This window comes from Papilio machaon, chromosome 5 (assembly GCF_912999745.1).
Source record: "Papilio machaon chromosome 5, ilPapMach1.1, whole genome shotgun sequence".
NCBI classification, from domain to species: domain Eukaryota; kingdom Metazoa; phylum Arthropoda; class Insecta; order Lepidoptera; family Papilionidae; genus Papilio; species Papilio machaon.
Window position 1 is genome coordinate 8664173 of NC_059990.1, and position 26024 is coordinate 8690196.

A 26024-nucleotide genomic window follows, 5' to 3' on the forward strand; every position below is an offset into this window, starting at 1 on the left:
TACTGGCTTAAAAAATAGGTTTCGGTGAATAAAAGACAAGGTACACAACGTCCGTTTTTATTAATGTTAAGAAATTTCACAATAAAGTCTTTATTGGATCGTATCCATAAACTGCGGTATGCACAGCAAATGCGCTATTAATTTTCCTTTACACGAAAGAAATCTTACAGTACATACAAATTCCATTCAATTATTTACATGAGCCCTTATTCGTGAGTGTATAGGTATGCTCTAATATTCATCTATATGCTCAAAGCGTTATTTTATAACATTAAAAAGAAAATTAAACAGGGCATGATGCGATAATTTAATTTTACAGAATAAGGGCAATTCCTAAATTTAGTTTTACATAATATTGTCAATTAATTCATATAGAACCGTGACGTGTAACTTAAAACAAAAGAAATGCGATACCCTGTTAATATAGGGAGTATCCCTTTTTAAATTATAAAAGAAGTTTCTAGACTTTGTACACATAAGTATAATGCTGATAAATTAATTAAAATACGATTTATTTATGTGAAAAGCTATTGCATGAAATTTGTTTTAAAAACATTTATTTTAATAATTCTAATATTATTTTAACAGAATGTTCTAAACATAATTTCAATTGTTTTTATTTGTTTGGCGACATATAATTATATTTTGAAATAACTATGTTTTAAAAACAATTTAGCAACAGTGCTATATTATGGTTACGATTTAAATAATTTTAATAATTATCTAATTAACACATCAATGTTATCTAAAAATAATTAACCTTAGGCCAAAAATTTTGCAAAATTCTATTCCATCAAATTGCCTGTACACAATAAATATAAAGGACAATATTTACAATTTAATACTACAGTTTATTTCACGTTAAGAAAAATATTCTGAAATATGAAAATTCATATAATAGAGCTGTACATTTAGATATCTATGTATAATTCAGTATTATTGTAACAGTAACACGCAATTATTGTTTCTCAAATTAGTTAATACACAAAAAGCCGAATCTACGATTACGCTAGCAACACACAACCGCAAAAGCGTATCGAAACAGACGCGAAGCGAATTTGAACAGTAAACGGATTTTATTCCTCTTACTGAACTGTTTATGCAGACATGCTAAACCAACACGTATTTAATATTAAGCAAGCCCTGCGTAATTTTTTAACTTCGTTTTTGTATAAAGATACACGCTATGATACGCTTCGATTTCGACTCGCTATCGCGGCTGTGTGTTCCGGGCGTTAGTGTTAGATCACTAGCTGTCACCGTTATGGAGTGAGGGATGGTGCGAGCTTTGGGCGTTATGACTAGAACAGCTGCGGTGCCACTTGCTACATCACTCAGTGCGTTCGATGTTATACATGCTACCTGCAACAATATTGATAGCTTAGGTAAATATTTTACATCACTTGCATATAAAATTATATAAATTGTATACTTAACAATAAATTTCATTTTATATCTTATTATGTTGCAAATTATTTTATTTTCAATTTAAGGGCGAATCTTTTAATTTACAAAAAGTCTAGATCTTCCAATACTATCATTTTACAAAAACTGCATTAATTTTTTAAAGGAAACACTTACCTGAGTGACGGTTCACTTAACAGAAAGTATCGACTGCGCCAATGCAGGCAGCAGCACCAACGTCATCGCTGTGTACGTACTCGCTCCTGGAAAATGTAATTTGTTCGTTAGTAACATAGCAGTCTATGCACAGGTGCTACGTGGCTACGGCGTAGACGTAGCATTGGTTTTGCTTAAGGCGTTCTGGTTCAAACGTAAATGTTGTTCCTTAAAAGTTATGTATTATTATTTAAAGGCAACTTTTAAGGTAACGATAAAACGACAAATGACTAATTTTAAATCTATTTTCTGAAATGGTTTTCAAAGATAAGAAAATATCATTAGCGGTTATAACAGTCTAGATTGTCATTATTTTTAATTATCCAATAATTTTATATAAAGTTTCCTTAAAAAAAAAAACAACATTTCCACGAATCACCACAATGTGATCGCGTGGCACAATAATATTCTACGAATTGCTACGGGTGTAACTTGCTATATGTTTTTTAACCTCATTAAAATGCTCGCTAGTATTGTCAAAGATAACAATTTAAATGAAATTAATTTTACCCCAAATATTTATTTAATGCATATATAAAATTTAATTATTCACACAATTTAAGATTAGCTATAAATTAATTTAAAATTGATTCTTAGTTAAAAAAATATTTGTACACTGTTTTAAAATAAGGATCGTTTTCACTAATGTAGGTCGTATTGACATGTTACATAACTTAACTCACCTTTTGAGCCTACGGCCGCAGCCAGTTGCATGTCAGCAGCCGTCGGCATCTCTGGAGTAGTACTTATTGGCCCTGATAACAATCAAACAATGATTGAGTACGCACAGTAAAAGTAATTAATTAAAATATTTTTGATGGAGGAGGAGTTATTTGGCTTTGAGCCTTAGGAACAAGTAAACAATTTTATACCTCTAGAAATATTTTTATTGGAACATATAATTTGAAATAAAAAATAAGATAAAGTAAAGCGGAATAATTAACCATTGGATATTTCCATATTCTTTTTTCTAATTATGCCCCATATAAAAATAACAAAAGGCTGCTTGCAAAAGACTATTTAAATTTTTCATCGTCTAATAAAACGTTATCCGCATTATGAATCTTCTGACATTAAGAATTAGCGTGAATTATTTTTCAGTTGAAATTCCGCTCGACTTGGTTCACTGTTGACTTTTCATTAAGACTAGGAGCGGTCGCTTTGAAAAAGTGTTTGTGTTTTCCCTTACCCACTAATTTTCTATTAGAGGATTTTTTTGCTCGCATAAAATGAAGTTAACGGAGCATAAAATTATTCACGGGGAATGCTGCAGGAAATGTTTCATCTCGCTTCTCCTGTTTAGATAGCTGTGTACACGGACTTCCCGTTGATAAAAAGCTTAAATGGCCTTCGCAAATTATTCTGCAAAATTGTTATTTTCGAGCCTTCGGGAAAGAAAAAAAAATGTACATTCCGCACGCCTTATTCTTTTCGGCGGTTTAATGACGCCATTTGACTTATAAAGCGGTTAAATTGCTTGTTTTAAATAAATAAACAGCTTTCTGTTTATGTCGTCGGGGCTTTATCCTTTCAGCACTCTAACAAATTCAGCGCCATTAAAAAGCGCACAAAATTATGTTAACAAAGTCGCAACAATTATTCCTCTGGTAAATGCTACACAAATACTCAAGTAATTTAATGCATCTCTATGTTTAAACAAGGAAATTAAAATTACGCATTTGCATATTTCAAACATGTTTTAACGTTGTTTTAAAATTATAATTTGCAACTGGAAAGTATAAATAAATATTTAATTAAAACTATATCCAACTATTCAGCACTACAACCACCTTATGTATATTTTAACTGTCTCTATATATTATGACAGTATTTATAGTAGTTTGATAGAATGTATTTCCGGAACGGCACAATGGATCTTGATGAAATGTAGCACAGATGTAGAACATAGTGTGGAAGAACACATAGGCTACTTATTATAGAACATCATTCCGCCCAGGCAACAGCTAGTTCTAAATAAATCTATAAAGCTAACATTTATAGATAAGTTAGCATCAATAGAGTGCAACTTTAATAGATAATGAATTTGTTTATTAATTTACGTAAGTTTATACAACTAAGCAAGATCAAGAAAGTAATCCTTATAGCAAAAGTAAACAGCAATATCTATCGATTTATATTACAAAATAGGTGGTTAAAAGAATTAAAACTTCTTTTTAATTCAAAATTTAATATTCATAATTACGCTTTCTAAACCGCATTCACCAATGCTCACTAGTATAATAAATGAACATGATCAAAAATAAATTTATAAAAGATAGAAGTTATGTATTATTAATACATAATTATCTTATATATATATATATATATAAAAGAAAGTCGTGTTAGTTACACTATTTAAAACTCAAGATCGGTCGAACTGATTTAGCTGAAAATTAATGGGGAGGTAGCTTAGAACTAGGAGATGGACATAGGAACTCTTTAATCTTGTGTGCATTTTTTTTATTCCGCGCGGACGAAGTCGCGGATAAAAGCTAGTTATAAATAAAATTATAAGCTATGTTGATATGATGAGAGATTTGAAACATTTTTTTATTTGATAATCCTAGCTATAATTATTTAGCGACAACAATTTAAAATGCACTACTTCGTTTTGACGTTTAGTATACATTTCGGAAAAAACACGGTCTTACCTGGGTAATAAATGGCTTCTTTTCTTACAGCATATTTTGCTAATGGTATTCGAAGAGTACAGATGAACTCAGCTGGGGAAGGCAGGTCCGCGTCGAGTAATGTCACAGACGCCACTGTCGAATATCTGCCATTCACCAGCTTCAGGTCATGGGATACGCCATCCAGCCGTCTAAAAGAAATATATTTTTATAAGAAATGCACCATTTTAAAAAGAATTATAAAATAGTTATTGGTGGTATTTAAATAAACCAAACAGATACAGTAAAATTTAATTAATTTATTAAAATGCTTCACGAAAGTTAATAATTTTATTAATATAATTTTCTTTATAAAAATAAATCTTAAACCTAACCTTAAACTTATTTTTTAAACCAAACATACGGAATTCGTCGATGATTTAATATCTATATGTAAAAAATAGAAACATTAAAATATTTTTCTTTTAATATTACATTTTATTTCAAAGATACATCAGCAACGGAATCTCGCCTAAAAGCATACTTTTAAATAAGTCTATGTAAGGTGCACCAGGTGGTGGCTTTAAATCGGATTTAATCTTGAGCTGTAGAAATGTTGCCAAATATTCTTTAAGCTTCGAGAAATAAATAGACGATGTAAAATCTCTACACTGATATATCAAAACAAGTACAAAACGTATCATGATATTAATATGATATTTCTTTTTTTAAAATACTATATACATTATAGTATACTAGGATTTATGTTACACATTTGTATATACTATTTACATATTTATTAAAGCACATAGGCCTGGCTCTAGGTTTACCATGTCTCACACGAAGATGTCGAGGATAGAGCAAAGTGGAAGAAACTAATAAGGAAAGCTAACCCCACAACCGTGTGAGATACAAGTTAGGCAAAGAGAGAGAAAGAGTGTTTAAATTTGTCCTTTTAGTGTTAGTTAAAAACGAAGTAACAAAGCATAATAAGCTCAATCTGAAATGTCTACGTGGAAGACTATTTGTGTTGAGCCAATATTTTTAAGTATACGTCATAGTTATACGCAATCCACGTATATGCTTGTTAGGTTGATTGTAAACGGGCTGAAAATAGACTGAATACCTTTCAGCTGAACTTTGACCTTTTGTGCCTGAACGACTTTAGCCTATGATATTTAATGTGAGTAGTATTCCATATATCATGCAACGGTCACATGGTATGATTTAAGTAATGTTTTTTTTACCTACTTCATTAAATAGACAAGAATCCTTTTTTAGATAAATGCATTTACTTAATTCTGTTTTTTCATTAACTTTGTATCGAAATTATCTTATCATAATTATCAGTTAAAATTGTATTTTTAATTTTTTTTAATTTTAGAAAGATAAATATTTATATGTAAAAAATTCTTAGCAAGTAACCAGAAAACTTTAAAACATATTTCAATTGAGCAATGTCTCCCGAGGCTCGGGTATAAGTCGTATATGTATAACAGTTTTATTCCTTTCTTAAAACAAATATCGCACTAAAGTGGGCAACTTAACAACAAAGAAACATGTACCGCGTAATGTATTCGAGAATATATTCAAGCGTACGAAATAACGTTGAAATAAGTGCTCGGGAAAACAATGAAAATTTTCTGTCTTTCTCTTGAGTATTGTGTATACACTTGTTCGTCTTTTGTTCCGTGAAACAAAGTGCATTACAAGACAGAAATTAACAAAAAAATGACGATCAATTAATTAACAGTAAGAATTTTAATGCTGAGAGTATTTATTTAATTCCTATATTTTCTTGCATTTTGAAGAACAATTAATTTTAACGGTATGAAGAGTTATGTCGACGATATGGAAGTAGTGTATCGCTCTTATAAAAGTCAAAAATATATTGAAGTGACAATAACTTCACTGTCACGTGTCATTCTTATACATTTTGTCAATTCCTATAGCAACACTATAATCGAATGTAACTATATTTTTAGGCTTTTGTAAGACAGCTTTTCTACAGTAACATATTTATACTCTATATGGCCAGTCTTATTGTAAAGTTGTAACCGTATTTGCATCAGTGTAGAGGCTACTTACGTAATCAACGCAATAAAGTAAGTGAGATCACGCGAGCGAACGCCGCGATGTAGGCCGGCCGCGATAACCTGCAATTGCCCTAAGCCAATTGCTGTGTGGAGCACACGTCTTCGATTTAATATGACCTCGACACGTTACACTGCTCTATTAACTTTTACATTTAAATCAAAATTATTATTTTTTCTTCTTTTTTTTAAATAGAAGCGTTATTTAATTTCAGCTACTTTATTATCAGACGCCAAAATATTATCTATCCGTTTGACTTAAACGCTGGTAAATTTGCGACTCATATGAATGTATCAACAACAGTCATTTGTTTATTTAACAAGAATACAACACAATGCAGAAGTAAAATCCAATGTTATTAAAAAATCATATAAAAACACTTACCTCTCTGGCGTAGCGAGCGTGAGGTTGGGTGCCGGAAAGGCACCGTCCGCAGCGCATATGACGTTGACAGTATCGTCGTCAGTCTTGTTCTGGATGAGGCGGAAGTTTGTCTCCGGCACTGTAACATAATACTTATAAGAACATTCCGTAAAGGCAGGTGAGGTTAATGAACTGTAACGATCTCTGCGCGTGCCAAGACACCCAACTGCCCTCGCTTATTAAGTTTCCCAATGCTTTTTTATCTTTACATAAAAACGAACAGACTTTCTAATTAAATTCTTTTTTAATTTCTTATCAGACTTCCAATATTGGAATTCATAAAATCTTAATCACAAATTACAAATTAGATTTTTATAGTTGGTGCTTTTCTTAGAAAAGTTAAGGAACGTTATATTTATTGCACAAATATTCCATACATTTTAAATCAAACAATTGAAACGTTAGGTAAATATTTATATAATGGAGTTATACGACATCAATTTATAGTAAACAAAGCAAAATGCATCTAACTCGTAGGCACGAAGGTGCAATTTCAATAAATGCAACCGTAATCTATTTAAACTGTATAAATGATAGTTTTTTATGTCATGGTTGGTATTAATTAAATTATAGAGATACGAATGGTTGTATGGGGACGAACTTAAGGTAAAGTACATCTTTATATAATAAAACTGTAAATGATTTTGATGATTAGGGAAAGAATTGACAATGCATTGTCATCATGCCTAAGAGTTTGAAAAACTTTTAAATAGATTGAATACATTCAAATCAATAAATATTTCAATGGCACAAAGCTTGCAAATTTCCGACAATAAGTGAAAATACGTTTTTACATTCACTTCAATTGATGCGGTTTACATTCATATAATATTGAAAAAAAAAACTATATTTTGATTGAAGTATTTGAATTTAACTTTAGTTTTTTATTTGCTATAAGTTTAAATCATCCTTTACGAAGCGGCCTAAAGTAGAAAGCTAATTGACAACTGCTAAACGGATGTCTACTTCCGATGTGAAACCTCTTTGATCCTGCTCTCCGGATAGTTTGCCGGTATTTGCGGATACTGTCCACATTACCGGGAGATTCAATGCCAAATATTTGTACAAGAAACATATGGTTGTATATTTTTTTTTTCAAGGACAACGAAATTAATGACTTGTATAAATAGTAATTCCTTGGGAGTTAATATACGACAAAAATACTATCTAAAGCGCTTAAAGTGTCGAAATTGTATTAATATAATTGTAAAAAGTTTTGTAAATAAGTTGGACAATAATTTAATTTTTCATCTCGAATTACGATAATTGATGCAAAAAAAAAATTTCAACTCTATATAAATCAATATGTAACATAATCATCTTCCGGGCCTTTTTCCACTCAGGTAGGATCGGCACACAAGGTTTTATAAACCTTAAAGGTTTGGCTTAAATTTTTACTGCCGATCGCCTGCCTGTCGCCAACACTACTTGGGAGGAATTTCTTAATATTAAATATAATATAAACTACATAATTCAAAATTACTTCTAAACATACATCAAAAATAAAAATGAGTAAGAAAACGTCAATATGTAACATAATATAAATTTAAATAAAAGGTTTAGGAAACGCCTCGTAAGCTCGCTGTTTCGCAGTTTGAATCTTATTCCTACTCGTAAACATTTTTCTGGATAAAGTTAAAGTTTTATTTGAATGTATTCTAAAAGTCTAACGCTTATCCGAGTTCTACGATGCGATTCGTTATAACGTTCTGGTGTTCACATTTGAATTATGTCTGCATTTTGGTTAGCTTGCGTTTATATTTATATTGAAATTGACTAATATTTTATCACCACATTTTGTTATTTATTGTATACTGTGTGTCTCAGTTTTTATAGTAATTCAAATTCTCATTGTTTACAATTATTTTCATTTTTTTTCTTTTTTTGTTTAACTGTAAAACTGTGTTTTTATAGTTTTCGCAAATAGACAGTGAAAATAATAGTATCAAAACATTAACAGACAGTGAAAATAAGTAACGAATAAAACCAAAAACTACTGGACCGGTTTCAAACATTCTTTTGCCCTTAGAAAACTACATTATCACTATAAAATAGGTTATATTTGTTACTAGAAATTTATTTTTAATTCTGCGTGGACGAAGTTACGGGCAAAAAACGGCATGGTAAAAGTAAAAAAAAATTTAAAACTTAAAGTTACTTTATGATCCATAGATATATGTTATCGCAACTTGTTTCCATAAAATATTTAAAAGTAATAAATGAAACGTGATTTCTTCGTTCTTATCTCGAAAGAAAATGTAAGTTTGGAACAATCGATCGACTTTATAGCTCTAACAAAACTCGTAACCGTTCCCAAAAACCAGTTGAAATTTTGTCGAATGAATAGAATACTCTATATAATTCAAAGGCAGACAATTTGCTAAATTACACTACGAACAGTTTACCCATATCGAGCCTACAATACGATACGGAGGCCTCGCTAAACCCTTCTCAAGAAATGTGTTATTGGATAACCCGAGTAACTATTAAATGGATTTTAACTTGTATTTCCGACGCTTTCATTTTACTACGGCTATCGCTACTTACTTTAATAACATTAACATAGAAATTGGAAGTTATATCTTTTTCTCGCTTAATTTCTACTTAGCATTAACAGTATAGTCTACTTTAATTAAATTCCAGACGACCTTTAAAACGTATTATCATAAATATAATAAATGCAGTCACCAACAATATTAAATGTTGAGAAAATCCATACAAATACAAAAGCATTAAAAACATCGAAAATAAACATCTAGTTGAAATTAGTTTATTCTTATGGCATCAAAAGTAATTTCACTGTTCTATGTTTTTAATCAAGAATGCAATAACGTTTATATAGAAAGCCATGGAAATCTTACAAAGAAATATTCTAGATGGACGAAATGTTACAATATTTCAAGATAAATAACTACCTACGTGGTATTTTCGAACAATTTCAAAGCTTAGATAATGGCGTTTAATAAGAGATTTTCTATTTTGTTAGTACAATACGAAGGGACAATCTCGTTCATATTGATCCTAATTTAAAAACAATCTTGATTGGAGAAGCCATCTGTGAAGATAAGCTGGGCTTGTTTCATTTCCCCGAAAGCCTTACGAACGCTTTAAGCGTAAAAAAGATGCGAAACGGATAGCAGATGTTTTGTGTGAATAAAACTTGTATGATTTCAGAAAAAAAAGTTATATTATTCTGTCATATACTACGGATACGTCTCAATCGATACGAGTCAATAAGTGCTCAACTTTGAATTGTGCTACGAACACTTTTATAGGCATTCGGAAAACTAGTGAACTTCGGCTAATTACTAATGAACTGCGTATCTCAAAAATTATAATTTATTACATTATTTGTCAAATTTTGTACCGCGCCGAATGGAGATCCGTGGTTTCTGCATCTCTGGGTCACAGTCGTGAGTTACGTTTTCTTATCAACCCTAAACGCTTAATCTGACTTATGCTTAAAAATTACATAAATTAAAAGAAACTCATTTAATTGTCACTTCAGTAATTTGCATTAAAATATATGAAGTGATAAAGCGTCGTTCGCTTGCCACTCATAACGTTCAGTCGAGCTTAAGTCTGTCGGAAGGCTGTCACGGTGCATGTCTGGGCGAAGCAGATGCCCCTCTAAAGCTTATCGGTATTTAAATACACTTGGCCTAGTTTAAAGTTCAAAAATGTAAATTAAAATTAAACTTAAATAGTTTCGATTTTCTCTTTTCCTTATAATTCTAAGTTACTAGTAGTTAATTTTTTTTTAATTGTAACCTCATTTTAAATTAAAAATAAAATATAATTAATGTTTTCTAAAAAGAATCACGAAGTATCACTGCCTTCTTAAAATAAATTTTAAGTACTAACTGTCGCCCGCGACTCCGTCCGCGCGGAATTTGAAAAAAAATTATAAGTAGCCTATGTATTCTTCCAAACAATGTTAATAATTATGCCAAATGGAGCGGTTCTAGAGATACTTTCAAACAAACATCCATCCATTCATCCATCCATCCATCTTAACATTCTCATTTATAATACTTGTAATATTACGGTGTAATACAATTAAGTCAATGCATTGTTTTTAAAGTATTAAATATTCTGATCGAAAGCTACTCACCAAAAACAACCATTTGCTTGGTCCTCGAGTCTTCCTCCATGAAAGTGGACACAACACAAGTGTAATCACCAGAAATGTCTGTGTTCGGTTTCACTATGCGGAGTGCTCTGTGCATTTTTAATGGGTCGTTCGATGCTCTGTACGTTAAATCGACTCGACCCCTCAATATGCCCATATCCTGCGGCTTCTGCGACACAATCCATTGGTACACCGGCCTCGCTTTGTTCCTAAAGAACCACTTCACCACTAGCCCGGACGTGTCGTTCCCGTACGTGTAATCACAGTCTAAGATCACAGCGTCTTGTACACCGTATTGTATAATTTCTGGCACTACTAATTTCACTATCTTCACTGCGTTTAATTCTGAAACAAAAGAAAGAGGTGTTTTCACTGTACTTAATTTGAAAAAAGAATCGATTGTATTTTTGTTTGCATTGAATAGGCTCTGAAACTATAGAACCGATTTGAATTTTTTTTACAAGATTTTATTCTGATTCCGCGCGACCGAGGTCGCGGGTGACTGCTAGTTTTATTATATAATTTTAATACAATAATACAAGGTGAATTACAAGATATCAAACGTGTATTACAACCACATTTTATACTTGAAACCAGCAAACGAAAATGTGAAACTACGACTTATTAAGTTCTTAAGAGTTACCAAAATTTATGACCATTCTTAAATGTAAAAAAACTAATTTGTATTTCTATTAAGATTACAATTTTAATTACCCAGAGTTCTATAGTAATTTGAAAGCAAAAATGAATGATATTGTCTTTGAAAGTTAAAACATTTTTTTCTTTGATACTGAAGTGGGCGGAGATGTGAAAAAAGTGTGATTAATTTAGGAAAAAAAGGTACTTTTTAATGTAAACAACAACGGCCCGCTTTGACTGACAGCGCCTTAATGGAGGCGTCAATAATGATCGGAAAATCTAGTATTAACGATAAACGAACAACGGAAAACACTTTCTCACAATATAAACAATTAATATTCATGGACAGTTAGTATCAGCGTAAAAATTAATTATATTAGTAACAACTATTTTGTTAATAATTCAAAATTTTTAACGTCTTCCACTGATATTATACACGTCATTATATAGGGACACAGGTCTACTTCCACTTTTATAAGTTAGAGATGACTAGGTCTTAGTCAACCACGCTGGCTCAGTGCGGGTTGACTTAACACACATCTTTGAATTAATTCGCAGATATCTTGAATGTAAGAACGTCGGATAAATTTAATACATATGAAATTCACCCATACATTGATCAAGAATTAAACTAGAATCTGCAGGTTACAAGTCCGATTAACCTCTATGACTTTTGTATATTTTGCTGTTCAAATAAAGAAACAGGTTAAACTACAATTAACACACATGTAATCTATGTCAGCGGTCGTTTTACTGCACACACTTTTAGACAACTACATTTTTCCTTCATTAGAAGTCAAAATGGAATTGACATACGAAAAATGTAAACTTCTTGGTATTTAACAAAGGTGAGTAAATTAATTTTGAGTTTTTTAATTGCTTTTCAAAATAAAAAAATAGCAGTTTTTGGAACGAAGTTCCTTATCGCGCGTTGTGAAAGGGGGCTAGAAGGAAAAAAGTCTTACGAAAAGTTGTCACGACACTTTTTGCTTTAGTAAGTATGTTAACGACAAATGAGCGCTATTTCACCATGGCAACGACGTGACAATATATAACGAAAATTCATAGAAATAAAATGTAATTCTTGTGAAAACTTAAGTTTTTTATTCATAGAATAAACATTGGTTCCTTCACTAATTAATAGAAAGGAACTTCGTTCCATCCGGGTGTCCCTTGACACCTCTCAAGTTTTTAAATTTTTCAAGTGGGATTCAAATTTTAAATCAATAACAACTCAATTTTCTTCTTGATTTTCAATTATGTTCAAGGTTTCCAATCATTAAAGTCGTATTCCACTATGGTTTATTCTCATTGAGTTTTGCCTTCAGAAAATCCTCGGCCATTAGCCTGCAATGCGCAGAACATTAATATTTATGCAACTCTCAAGTCGATGTTGTTGAAAGCTTATTTAAATTCATCCTTGGTCCTACTTAAAAGGCAGGCTCGACCTAAAAAATTTGAGACGCACTTAAATTTTCATCAATGAACGCTCTTAATAACAAAGTGAGAATAGATTGTAATAACGAATTCATAAAGGTGGAAGCTCTCAGAACATTTTCATCAGATGAATATTATTATGCCACTGGCACTCATCGACATTTCGAAGTCAGATATGTAACTTAATTAACAAAAAACAGTTAAAAATATTGAACGTTAATAATTAAATATTTATTGAGACCAAGAACAATGCAAAGACTACAGCGAGATGTAGCGTCTGCTCCACTTCTAGGGGCTAGACCGATAAGACCGAGAAAAACTTTAAAACAGGAGAAATAGAGTAAAAAAACATATCCATAAATAATTATATTCATAAAGAGTGAGAGTAACGTACACTATTTCAACCCATCATTACATATTCTTTTCAAATACACGTCACAGTAAATCCGTTGAAATCATACTAAGAACGGAAATCCCTGAAGAGCACTTGCAGTCTTCAAAATTCCAACTAACGAGGCGAATATCTCACTGCCTGTCACATTCGGGTGATGTTAGTGGGTCAGCTAAGCTCAATACTGAATAGTGACTGCAGATGTGATTTTTGTTGAGGGATTATAGTAAGTTACGTCACCGCAGTTGTCGGGTTTCGAATGACAAAAGGTGTCAGGTGTGACAAAAGCAATTGTTTTAATTAGCTACCGAAGCTACTTTGTAATCAATAAGGGTTTGTACTTGTAGCAATGGTTTTTTTTACCTGTGTTTTTAATAAAAAAACATCGATTAATTTATAAGGATACACATCTATTAAACGTTAGTCGTCGCCCGCGACTCCGTCTCCGCTGAATTATAAAAAAAATAATAATAATAAGTAGTTTATGTGTTCTTCCAGCCTGTGCTCTACATTTATGCCAAATTTCTGCGAGATCCATTTATTAGTTTAGGAGATACCTTCTAACAAATATCCATCCATCCATCTAAACATTCGCATTTATAATATTAGTAATATATCAAATGGTATTAACAATATTCTTCAAATATAAAAGGATACATACATCTTTATTTATCCATCAAGCTATGAAAAAAAAAAACATTTGTTAACAATACACGAAAACGAAATAAAAAACCTTCATTCCTTAGATAAATTTCCAAATTGAATTTACCCCTTTTTTGTGTGAGAAATATATAAATACATTTGTATTGATATAAACATTTGATATAATATTAAAAAGCGTTTCTATTCAATCTGACATGACGATTCCCCCGAAGCACTATTATTTTTTAATTCCACTCCCTAACCTCACGAACCCTTAATGTTATTTATATTTAATTTTGAGCGAGCTCCAGGGGCAATGTTGAAAGCCATGTTAGATATGTACTACACATATACACGTTTCCAACTACCGACTTTTACACAACCAACCTTCTCGAGTACTTTTACACAAATAAAGAATACAAAAAAATATATACTTTATTCTGACAAAAGTCCTTGGCTACATAATATAAAATATTGCGAATATTACGATACAACTTTTCCTTTTTTATTTTTTTTTTGTTGGACTTGGTTCCTTTCTTGGTTCATTATTCTATAGACAATAATAATGTAGGATGTTAAAACGATATTAAGTTGCCTGAAATTGTTAATTTCGTTTTTAAATGACCTTTATTACTTTACCTAGTATTTACAATCAAACCTTTAGTTTCTAAGACCAACATCTCTGTATAAAACATATCGTCATCCCTGTAATTTTCTTTGACTTAACAGAGATAACGAACGGGGATTCCGGTCTCAGAAACCCACGGTTAATCATACGAACTATTAGTGATACAAGATTAAAACAATTAAGGCTCCATGACAATAATCGTAATTGAACATGAAATAGGGAACGATTATGTAACGAGCTTTTGATGCACGCAGGTGCTTCAGTTAAAATTGGAGTCGGGAATTACTGGCACGTTACCATTGATTACGTACATTTAACTTCAAAACCATTTACTTCTACATTGCTAATATTACTTACGCGCTTAACCAAAAAATTAAAAATTGCTATAAATTTAAAGGATTTCTAAAGATAAACCTAAGAAGAACTTCTAAATATATCTGAGGTATGATTATGTTATAACTAGAATTCTGTCAATCTCAAAATTATGATCTGTTTAGGGTAGAATAAATATTTTATATATAGCGATGGACATTTATGGTCAGCGTAGAAAATCTGGTTCTAATTTAAGTGTAAAAGACGAATTTAATGTTGCATATTTACGCATCCGATCTCAAAGACTTTACTTTCTGTCAAAGAAGTGGCACACTGGCCGCTGAGACCTTTGCTTTTATCGATTTAGACAAAAATAGGTGAAAAAAAATCTCGTGGGAAGTCAATGAGTTAATATCGAGATGTTACAATGAAATAATTATTGTAAATATTTAGTTTTAGCAGTGTTTTTAAAAACGTAATAAACGTATTTTAACCACTATTTATGATTTAAATCTTTTTGCTTTCAGCTTATAATTGAAACGCGTATAAATAGCGACGATGGGCTTTATCTGAAGCTAAAAGCGCGGAGCGGGAAGCGAGCATGTCAAGCATTCTATGGCCAAGCTCCACATTTTCGGTAGCGTCATTGCAAAAGGTCACAATATATTATTTCCCAGCGGAAGCCTCCGAGCTGCCCCTGCGCTATTAATAACGGGTTTTCTTTGCCAACGGTACATGCATCTGACAGTAACGATCGCACTTTTACTCTGTCATTTATCGTGTCGACCGCTTTTATTATTTAAATTTTTCTTCTCGACATTCTGGCTCGCTCAAAAATTTTGCTTTCCTCGCTTCTCTGGAAATTTCTTTTTCTTTGCCCCAATTAACTGAATTAAGCAAATGAGGGAGCTGTTTGCGCACTTCGGAAAAGGTGCTTATACTAACAAATTCAGTCGAAGAGTTCCTCTAACAAGTGCTTTGCCGGGACTTACTAGTTCCATAATAAAATCTCCATTTGAAATGATATTCTCTTTAGATGGAAAAGAGGATCGTTTGCTAACTAACTATAATTTTATCATTTTAAATTATAGGATGATTTTAATGAACCTTAACTTCAAAAGCATAAAGTTTTTAATGGATGAGTTTAAAATTACTATTCACTAATAAATAACTTAATCCATGATGCTTACAAATAACTGCTAATAAAACTATTTACCTAAGTATTCCTTAGTACATTCTGAGAATTTCCATGCTTTGCGTTTCTTTATGACGTGCAGTGTACGACTGTACAATAGTTCGAAATACTTTATGCAGAATTGATAGTTAAACATTGTTCAGGCCTGTGCGTGACCGCTTGCTTACAATGCACGCCGTAATGGCTATGTCATTTGAATATCGAGCCATTTAATAAAACGGTAACTGCTTCGGACTCTATTCCGAACGGTTAAACCGCGTTAAATGTTACTGCAAATAGTTTAAATTCGATAACTTCGTTCGAACTAGTTTTGCAATTTGATAGTTGGCATACCAAGAATAGGTTGTAACTATAAATCTTTTAAGGTATATTCTAACGGTAATTGTGTTATATAATCGATGAACTTTACTTTTAGTGTGCAAAAGTTCTACCTAAAAAATCTCAAATTTATTTATAGTTTCATTTTAGTACCGTTTCAGTCTCATTCAAATATGAAACCACATATCACAATATAGGCAAATAGTTCAGCAAGCAACGTTTGGTTACTAGGACAACTTCACTCTCCACAATCGCTTTTTATTTTATCTTATTTCGTTTGGTACAACAACGATGGGAGTTGAGCATTTCAAACAAGTGGAGGGACATTGTCGACAGCCCCCGTCAGGAAGTCTTGCGACTCAAGCACATTATAATAATGTTGGCTAATGATATCGCGTTTCCGCAACTAGAGCATGCTCTTAAGTTCTCAAGCTTTGATAATGTTATTATTTTATTAAACTAACGTCGGTTGTCGTTTTTTTTTAGATATCTGTGTATTTTATATCAATATGAAATAAAATTTTTAGCCTCGTAGTAAATCATACATCTAGTGATTATCGTATCTAATTAAAGATATTTACCTCATGCTACTTTATTGCATTTAAATATCACTCTCAGAATAATCAGACGAATGAAGTTTAAAGTAAATATAATATGATAAATTATTAAATTCAGTAAAAGTATTTTTAATGACTTCAAATTAAAACGCTTGTCTTGAATCTCTTGAATGAATTTAAATAATAGAATTTAAACCTGATTTTTTTTTTAATTTTTGTATAAATAGACCGACTAATGAAAAGGCAGTATTAAAATTGTATAATTTAAACGAAACAAGAAAACAGTACAGTTAAGAAAAGAAATGCAATTGAAGCGTGTTAATAACACGCTCAAAATATTCTTCGAAATTAGGTCATTCAAAAAATTGTATCGCAAACTTTTCGTTCAGCTTCCCTGTTTAATTAATTAAATGTGAAAACGCGAATGAGGAACAAAGTAGCGCTTTAGTACAGAAAAATATCGTTGTTTCGTGAGATGAAAACGAGCGTGGAATGAGGTCAGGCCGTCCTGGTAACTCACCAAGATGCCTGGCACAAAGATGTAGATGTAAAACGTTAAACGACTCATTTGCAATGAACATGTACTTTTTCCCTTTATAATAAAGATGGTGGGCTTTTATGAGAAAAAAATGAAATATTAATTATTCATACTTGTAAGAATAGTCGTTGGTTTCTCTCTCGCTATATAAAATATATTGTCATTCCTATAATTTTCTTTAACAAAACAGAGATATGTGTTTTAAACGAGGATATTGGTCTCAGAAACCTACGGTTAATGATTGGTCTTAATCAGAAAATTTTTCTCTGATTTCAATTAAAGCCACGCTACATTTCTTCGTCAACTAGTAAAACCTCACCTTTATTTCCCGTCCCGGCTTCGGAGGATCACTTCTGGACCACTTTAGGAATCGCTGGTCATATCTATGTCTAAGTTAGAAGTAAAATAGACCTACAGAATAAAAAAAAACTTGAGTGGTGTCAAGGGACACCCGGATGGAACGAAGTTCCTTTCAATTAATTAGTGACACAGTACATTTTATTTCTATGAATTTTCGTTATATATTGACACGTCGTTGCCATGGTGAAGTAGCGCTCATTTGTCTATAGCAAAAAGTGTCGTGACAACTTTTCGTAAGAATTTTTTCCGTCTAGCCCCCTTTCACAACGCGCGATAAGGAACTTCGTTCCAATAATATAATTTCTAAAATATAAAACATCGCTTCACTTGTGTATTATGTACAGAAAATATGATAACTCTGTTGCGTTGATCAAAAAACAGCGCGTGTGACACTGTTTATGTAAATCGAGGTATATACATTGATTTTCAGTTGGCAGTGGATTTGCAATGGAAACATCGAAACCTGATTTACATGATTGCTATTGCCTCTATTTGTTTATGATGAGGCAGAATCGATGCGTGGCTAACGTATTGTGTACACGCCAGCTCATTGTTAATACGTCAAATATAATTCCTAGCATTTTGATATTGTATTTCGTAGATTACCGATGTAACTGTTAGTCGAAATGTAATATAGAGCTATTATTTTATATTATGTTAGGAATGTTATAGTATACTCCAATACAAGTGATTAAAAATCAACATGATTAAGATTGCTATAATGTTATTCTGAATGCATTGTTTTTTTTTTTTTTAAATTCACCTGATGTAGAGAATTTATTTAAGAAAGAATTACTTTTAATATTCTTGTAAATATTTTCCCACCTTTGTTACACAAAGACACAGTTAATTTATGTCAATACGTCATTAAGCTGAAGAAAGCGGAGCTAATTCAATAGTTTTCGAATCCATAAATGCAACATGTAGTTACAAAAAAATTGATAAGCAATTAAATTGTTTAAACTTTCGTGAGACATCATAATTAATTAATTAAGAAACGGCTTAACTCACGTTTTGATCGTCCGGTGGCGGCACCGACTAGTTTCGGACCCATCGGGGGTCCATCTTCAGGGCGAGTGTTTAATCCGAAGACTTCGCGGTCGCGTCGCGTCTCGCACTGCGGGCCATAGCGCGTAGCGCGCGGCTCGAGGGGGCGGCGGGCGCGGGGGGCGCGGTGGCCGTTGCGTGCGTCGGCGACGGCGATGTCGACGAGTTCAAAATTGATGAGTCACTGCTGTTGTTAACATTAAACGGGGCGCAAAACGTACTGACGATGTCCGACACGTATTCAACACCATCTTCGTTGTTCTTCTGCTTCGGTCTCAGCAACACGGGTTCCCACGCCGGAGACAGAGACCAACCCTTATCTCTATTAAAATTAGGTCGACGTCGGATTTCAATGGCTTCGAGTAATTTACGTGACACGAAGTTTTTGTCACGAGCCAAGACTTTCACTCGGTCAAACCTAATGTAATGAGAGTTGGAGGTAAGGGCGTGTTCCGCAACCGCTGACGTGTTGCTATCCAGTTTGCGCATGCAACGAATGTGCTCTGTGAGCCTGGTGTTAATGTTGCGCCCCGTTTCCCCAATGTAACTTTTGCCGCAATCGCATGGAATTTCGTAGACGCCTGGGCCATCTAAGGGGGTACGATCTTTCGGCGAACGTAAAACTCTCCTTATCTGCGTAAGGGGCCGGAAAATTGTCTTGATACTATACTTGCGGCGTAACAAGTGTCCAATCTTATCCGTCACCCCCCGCATATAAGGTAGATATGCCGGGACTCGATCCACAACCTGAGGCCGTGTCTTACCGGTCGTGTTTGCTAGCCTAAGGCTTTGTCTCCATTCGTAGCCATTGTCCTCAAGAACTCGTCTCACGTGCGTCAGTTCCGACTCTACGAACTGAGGATCGCATAAGCGAAGTGCACGATTGATGAGAGTGCGTGGCACGGACGATAGGTGAGACGGATGATGATGGGAATCCGCCTTTAGGTACCGATCGGTGTGCGTCGGTTTCCTGTACACCGTGTGCACTAGACACCCACTCGATTCACGCTTCACTAATACATCCAGGAAAGGGAGGGTTCCATCTTTTTCCTCCTCCGTCGTAAAGCGTATCCTAGGATGTATTTCGTTCAAGTGATCCAGTAGCTGCCCTATGTGTCGTCTGGAAACTATAGCAAACACATCGTCTACGTATCTCAGCCAGTATCTAGGTTTGACTGGCGCACTGTTCAACGCTTCCTTCTCGAAATTTTCCATAAATATGTTGGCCACCACCGGGGCTATTGGCGAGCCCATCGCCACTCCATCCACTTGCAAATAAAAATCCCCTCGCCAGAGGAAATAGCTAGCAAAAGTCGATGAACTAGTTAGTGATACCGGTACATATAAAAAGGTAAACTACAATCCGACAGCTCGAGTTACATCCAAACTGAACAAGATCTTGTCCTCGCTGTCAGATGGAGAGAGAAAACGACTACGTCCCTTGAACCCGACACCTCCAAAAATATACGGTTTACCCAAAATCCACAAACCAAATTGGCCGCTACGTCCCATTGTTAGTCAAATCGACTCGCCAACGTACAAGAGCTCACGTCACATGGCGGATTTTTTGCAAACTTTGACTGGGAAAACGACGAGCTTCATAAGGGATTCCACACACTTCATTCGCTTATTGCGAGATATAAGAATTCAAGATGACGAGGCAATGGTCAGTTTTGACGTGGCATCTTTATTCACTAACGTACCGGTAGCGGAAACTATTGATATAATAAAGCAACACCTTATTGTTAACAACTTACCTACTGAGTACATAAGTCTGATGGAATTTTGCCTCAAGAGTGGCTATTTCCTCTGGCGAGGGGATTTTTATTTGCAAGTGGATGGAGTGGCGATGGGCTCGCCAATAGCCCCGGTGGTGGCCAACATATTTATGGAAAATTTCGAGAAGGAAGCGTTGAACAGTGCGCCAGTCAAACCTAGATACTGGCTGAGATACGTAGACGATGTGTTTGCTATAGTTTCCAGACGACACATAGGGCAGCTACTGGATCACTTGAACGAAATACATCCTAGGATACGCTTTACGACGGAGGAGGAAAAAGATGGAACCCTCCCTTTCCTGGATGTATTAGTGAAGCGTGAATCGAGTGGGTGTCTAGTGCACACGGTGTACAGGAAACCGACGCACACCGATCGGTACCTAAAGGCGGATTCCCATCATCATCCGTCTCACCTATCGTCCGTGCCACGCACTCTCATCAATCGTGCACTTCGCTTATGCGATCCTCAGTTCGTAGAGTCGGAACTGACGCACGTGAGACGAGTTCTTGAGGACAATGGCTACGAATGGAGACAAAGCCTTAGGCTAGCAAACACGACCGGTAAGACACGGCCTCAGGTTGTGGATCGAGTCCCGGCATATCTACCTTATATGCGGGGGGTGACGGATAAGATTGGACACTTGTTACGCCGCAAGTATAGTATCAAGACAATTTTCCGGCCCCTTACGCAGATAAGGAGAGTTTTACGTTCGCCGAAAGATCGTACCCCCTTAGATGGCCCAGGCGTCTACGAAATTCCATGCGATTGCGGCAAAAGTTACATTGGGGAAACGGGGCGCAACATTAACACCAGGCTCACAGAGCACATTCGTTGCATGCGCAAACTGGATAGCAACACGTCAGCGGTTGCGGAACACGCCCTTACCTCCAACTCTCATTACATTAGGTTTGACCGAGTGAAAGTCTTGGCTCGTGACAAAAACTTCGTGTCACGTAAATTACTCGAAGCCATTGAAATCCGACGTCGACCTAATTTTAATAGAGATAAGGGTTGGTCTCTGTCTCCGGCGTGGGAACCCGTGTTGCTGAGACCGAAGCAGAAGAACAACGAAGATGGTGTTGAATACGTGTCGGACATCGTCAGTACGTTTTGCGCCCCGTTTAATGTTAACAACAGCAGTGACTCATCAATTTTGAACTCGTCGACATCGCCGTCGCCGACGCACGCAACGGCCACCGCGCCCCCCGCGCCCGCCGCCCCCTCGAGCCGCGCGCTACGCGCTATGGCCCGCAGTGCGAGACGCGACGCGACCGCGAAGTCTTCGGATTAAACACTCGCCCTGAAGATGGACCCCCGATGGGTCCGAAACTAGTCGGTGCCGCCACCGGACGATCAAAACGTGAGTTAAGCCGTTTCTTAATTAATTAAAATTGATAAGGCCTACATGGTATAAACTATTGAAATTTTCACTATCGTTGACATATGTGGTTTTGATTATTTTAAAATCGTTTTATACTGTTCGGTACTAGCAGTATTATACAACTTACTGTTCGTAAGAAAAGGCATTCTTACCACGAAAGTTGTTTGACCGCCCGATATTTCGGCAAAGTAGAATATAGGCAAAAGGCAAGTATATTAGTAAAAATCATGAAAGTATAAAGTTGTATATCATAGAATATATCTGTTAAGTCCAAAAAAAAAACAGCTTGAAGCTTTCATTTACATTAACTTTTTTAATAAGTGAAGGCGGCAAACGAGCGGCGGGAACTCTTAGGTAATCACACCCATCGACATCCGTAACTATTTCTTATTATTGTTTATTAAATTAATTTTAAATTTAATTTATATGTGTTTTGTTAACATATCCCATAAGATGGCGTCTTTTTTATTTTGACAAAACATGTTCAAAGTTTGCCAAGAAAATCTTTAAAAAATGTGTTAGCAAATCCGCCCTCACAATATTTGTTTCACTCTATCGTGAAAAGCAAACGAATTTTTACTAAACAAAATTTTTATGACTTAATTTTTTGCATACATTTTTAAGTTCTAGATTTACAGATTATACTTTAAGATTTTAAATACAAAATAAATTCTAAATATAAGGTATTTTTATTAAATTGAAAACAAAGTGTTACAAATAAAGTTTCATTTTTCGTGTCGGTGTGTTACTGTTGAATCAAATCTACCTACAAATATCGATTATGTTGAATAATTTATTACACGCTATTAGTATGTAACCTTAATAATGATCGGTTCTGAATATATTATCCTTCTTGTCTATATCAAACATAACTAATATATAAAATGATAAGTAATTTTTTGGATTATACGGGTATGCATGCTGACATTCTCAAATTGAAAACATAGATAATTTTATTACTCAAAAAAAAAAAAAACTTACAATTTTTTTTCTTCATAAGAAAATTAACTCTTATAATAAATATAAGCTTGAAAATTACGAAATACGATGCGCAAAATAATTTTCGGTCACATGTTGTTAGCTGAGAATGCTTTTATTCCGCTCCGTGTAATTCTCTGGAAAATTTTCGCTGGCTTATCTAATTGACCGTTGCGAATGTAAGACAGACATCATGATTTCCTTTTGTCATTCCGCGTATGCGAGAAGCGACGTTATAAGTTATAGACAGGCCCAGAAACATAAACCAGCAAAAACATTATAGTCCGACAAACTTATATGACCCAGTAAGAGACAGTTCTGTCAGAAAATATATAGGTACATAGTAAAAAAGACCAAATATGATAAGATAGCTACAATCCGACAAGGCTCGTGTGATAATTTTAACATCGATAGCGCTAACAAGCTGTACTAAATTAGTGTTATTAATGGCCTTCGGGTCAGAAAAAATTGTTGGTCTATACTTATCAATCTGACCTCGAAGCTTGTATCAAATGTCAGAAGCGTGCTTTCAAGAAAATTGGTATTGCCGAACAATGACATTTATTTTCTGGAGTAAACAGGAATATACCGATACTGCGTCATCAAATGTTACGACTACCATTATAGTTATTACATATCCGAGCCTCCCTACATCGATATTGTCATACCGATTATTAATATTGAATATCTACCGAATTTCATCTTCATACAAAGCCAACGTTTTCTAGTCTTTATGTACATGGTATGTATAGAGAAAAAATAAATTAGGGTGGATATTTTAAGGCAGTATATATGTTTTTATCACGAGCAGATATCTGTGAGATATTAGGGGCATTGTTTTATAAATTCAACGTTTACAAATGACACATACTAACTTTATTCTCAGCGTTAACTTTCACAATTTCATTTGTTTTCTCCTTTTCAGACATAAATTCTCCAGCTCTTGTAAAATTCATAATGAATTTTTATTGAGGCAACATTCAGTACGTAATTGTTTGTTGCCAGTCACGTGCATTATCGAGTAAGTTCAGATTGTGAACTGTAGAAAATAAAAAAGAATTTCCATTTTTCATGTCTCTGTAGGAAAGTTTTAATGGATTTCGTACCGTAAGAGAGTAAGAAAATCTAGGTGATATATTTTTTTGATATAATAAAAAATACTCGGCGACGTTCAGCTAGGCCGGCAGCGTACAGCCAATTTCAGTCGGAAAATAAAAGTTGAAACTAACTGGAACTAGTCTACAAGTTAAGTTTTAGCTTTATCACGTAGCGGGCCCATTCCTTTTATAAATATGTAACATTGTGAAACCGTGAAAAAGAATCTCAAGATAGAAAGCTTCGCATTACTTGAATAGTGCTTAATTTTGTGACTTGTAATTATTTTTCTTATACCAGTCCATACAGTAAGACTTTCAGTGCTACTTTAAAGTTAATAAAGAACGAAAAAATAAGAGTCTAAAGCCTTGCTACTTGTTCAGTTCATTTATTTTGTTTTCATACCTTTTGTCTTTAGGTTAGTGGTCTGAAACATGAGAACGCTCTTTACTATACTTACGTGGAATGTTATTTAATTTTTGTAGAAGTATTAAGTCTTGTTATCTCAAAGCACAATGTTTGTAGGTCGTGAAACTGCATACAACAGTAACATGGGTTTGTTCAATCGTAAACCAATGCTCACTAGACTGTGCCAAAATAAATTAACTCTTGAATATTTGCCAGTAGTTTATCCAACTTGCTAACATACAAAGCGAAACCGTTTTAATTAAATAAATACTTTATTTCGCCAAGTATTTTGTGAGACTTTAGAATCTTAGGAGTAATATTCTAAATTCCAAAAAAAAATCGTTATCTTTTAAAGATTTATTTTATGCCCTAAAATGCACATGTCATTGACTTCGTCTCAACTTTACATGCAAAAGAATTAATAAATTACATGAGTCTTTAAACTCGTTATGTCGAAAAAAATATATACGAGTATATATATTAGGTCCTTACATATGAAATTGGCGTTTTTCGTACTGGCCACTTTAACCACGAATTTCTCCTCTTTGGTAAGGAATTCCAAATTCAAATTTGTACAGCTATAGACTCATGTATTTGTGGTTCGATGACCGTCATTCATTTGTTTTTTTCTTCTGTTTTTTTCTGTTTGCGTCACTCATTTTACAAAATGGAAATCTTAAAATATCGCATTATTTACGAGTACGAGTTCCGCCGTGGCACTAGTGCTGCGGAAACGACTCGAAGGGTGAATGATGTGTATGGCGGTCGTGTTGCAAAAGAAAACGCATTTCGTTTTTGGTTCCAACGTTTTCGTTCTGGAAATTTCGATCTGCAGAACAAGCCCCGAGGACGGCCTGAGACTCAAGTTGATAATGAAGAGTTGAAGGCTATTGTGGAAGCGGATCCATCGCAAACCACGTCCGAGTTAGCTGCAGGCTGCGATGTTAGTGATAAAACTGTTTTAATTCACTTGAAGCAAATTGGGAAGATTAAAAAGCTTGAAAGGTGGGTACCTCACGAATTGACTGAAGCAAACCAGCAAACGCGCGTCGACTGTTGCGTTACATTACTAAACCGGCACAATAATGAAGGTATTTTAAACCGAATCATTACCTGTGATGAAAAATGGGTTCTTTACGATAATCGGAAGCGCTCAGCGCAATGGTTGGATCCTGGCCAGCCAGCCAAATCCTGCCCCAAGCGCAAATTAACCCCAAAAAAGTTACTTGTAAGCGTTTGGTGGACTAGTGCCGGTATTGTTCATTACAGTTTTCTCAAATCTGGCCAGACTATTACGGCTGATGTCTATTGTCAGCAATTGCAAACCATGATGGAAAAGCTAGCGGCTAAACAACCTAGGCTGGTCAATCGCTCCACGCCACTGCTGCTTCACGATAACGCTAGACCACACACTGCGCAACAGACGGCTACTAAATTAGAA

At 34.3% G+C, this 26024-nt stretch overlaps 1 protein-coding gene across 1 annotated transcript in view; it reads right to left on the minus strand.

Moving 5' to 3' along the window:
- Positions 1-1198: 1198 nt before the first annotated feature.
- The window catches only part of LOC106710553, a 37222-nt gene continuing 12396 nt past the window's right edge, over positions 1199-26024 (minus strand). Inside the window, exons 2-7 of the mRNA XM_045677927.1 lie at positions 10861-11223; positions 6708-6825; positions 4272-4441; positions 2304-2375; positions 1582-1667; positions 1199-1362 (exon numbers count right to left, since the gene is read on the minus strand). Of these exons, the coding sequence (XP_045533883.1) occupies positions 1594-1667; positions 2304-2375; positions 4272-4441; positions 6708-6825; positions 10861-11223 (797 nt within the window). The 3' untranslated portion in view covers positions 1199-1362; positions 1582-1593. The remainder of the gene's footprint in view (positions 1363-1581; positions 1668-2303; positions 2376-4271; positions 4442-6707; positions 6826-10860; positions 11224-26024) is intronic.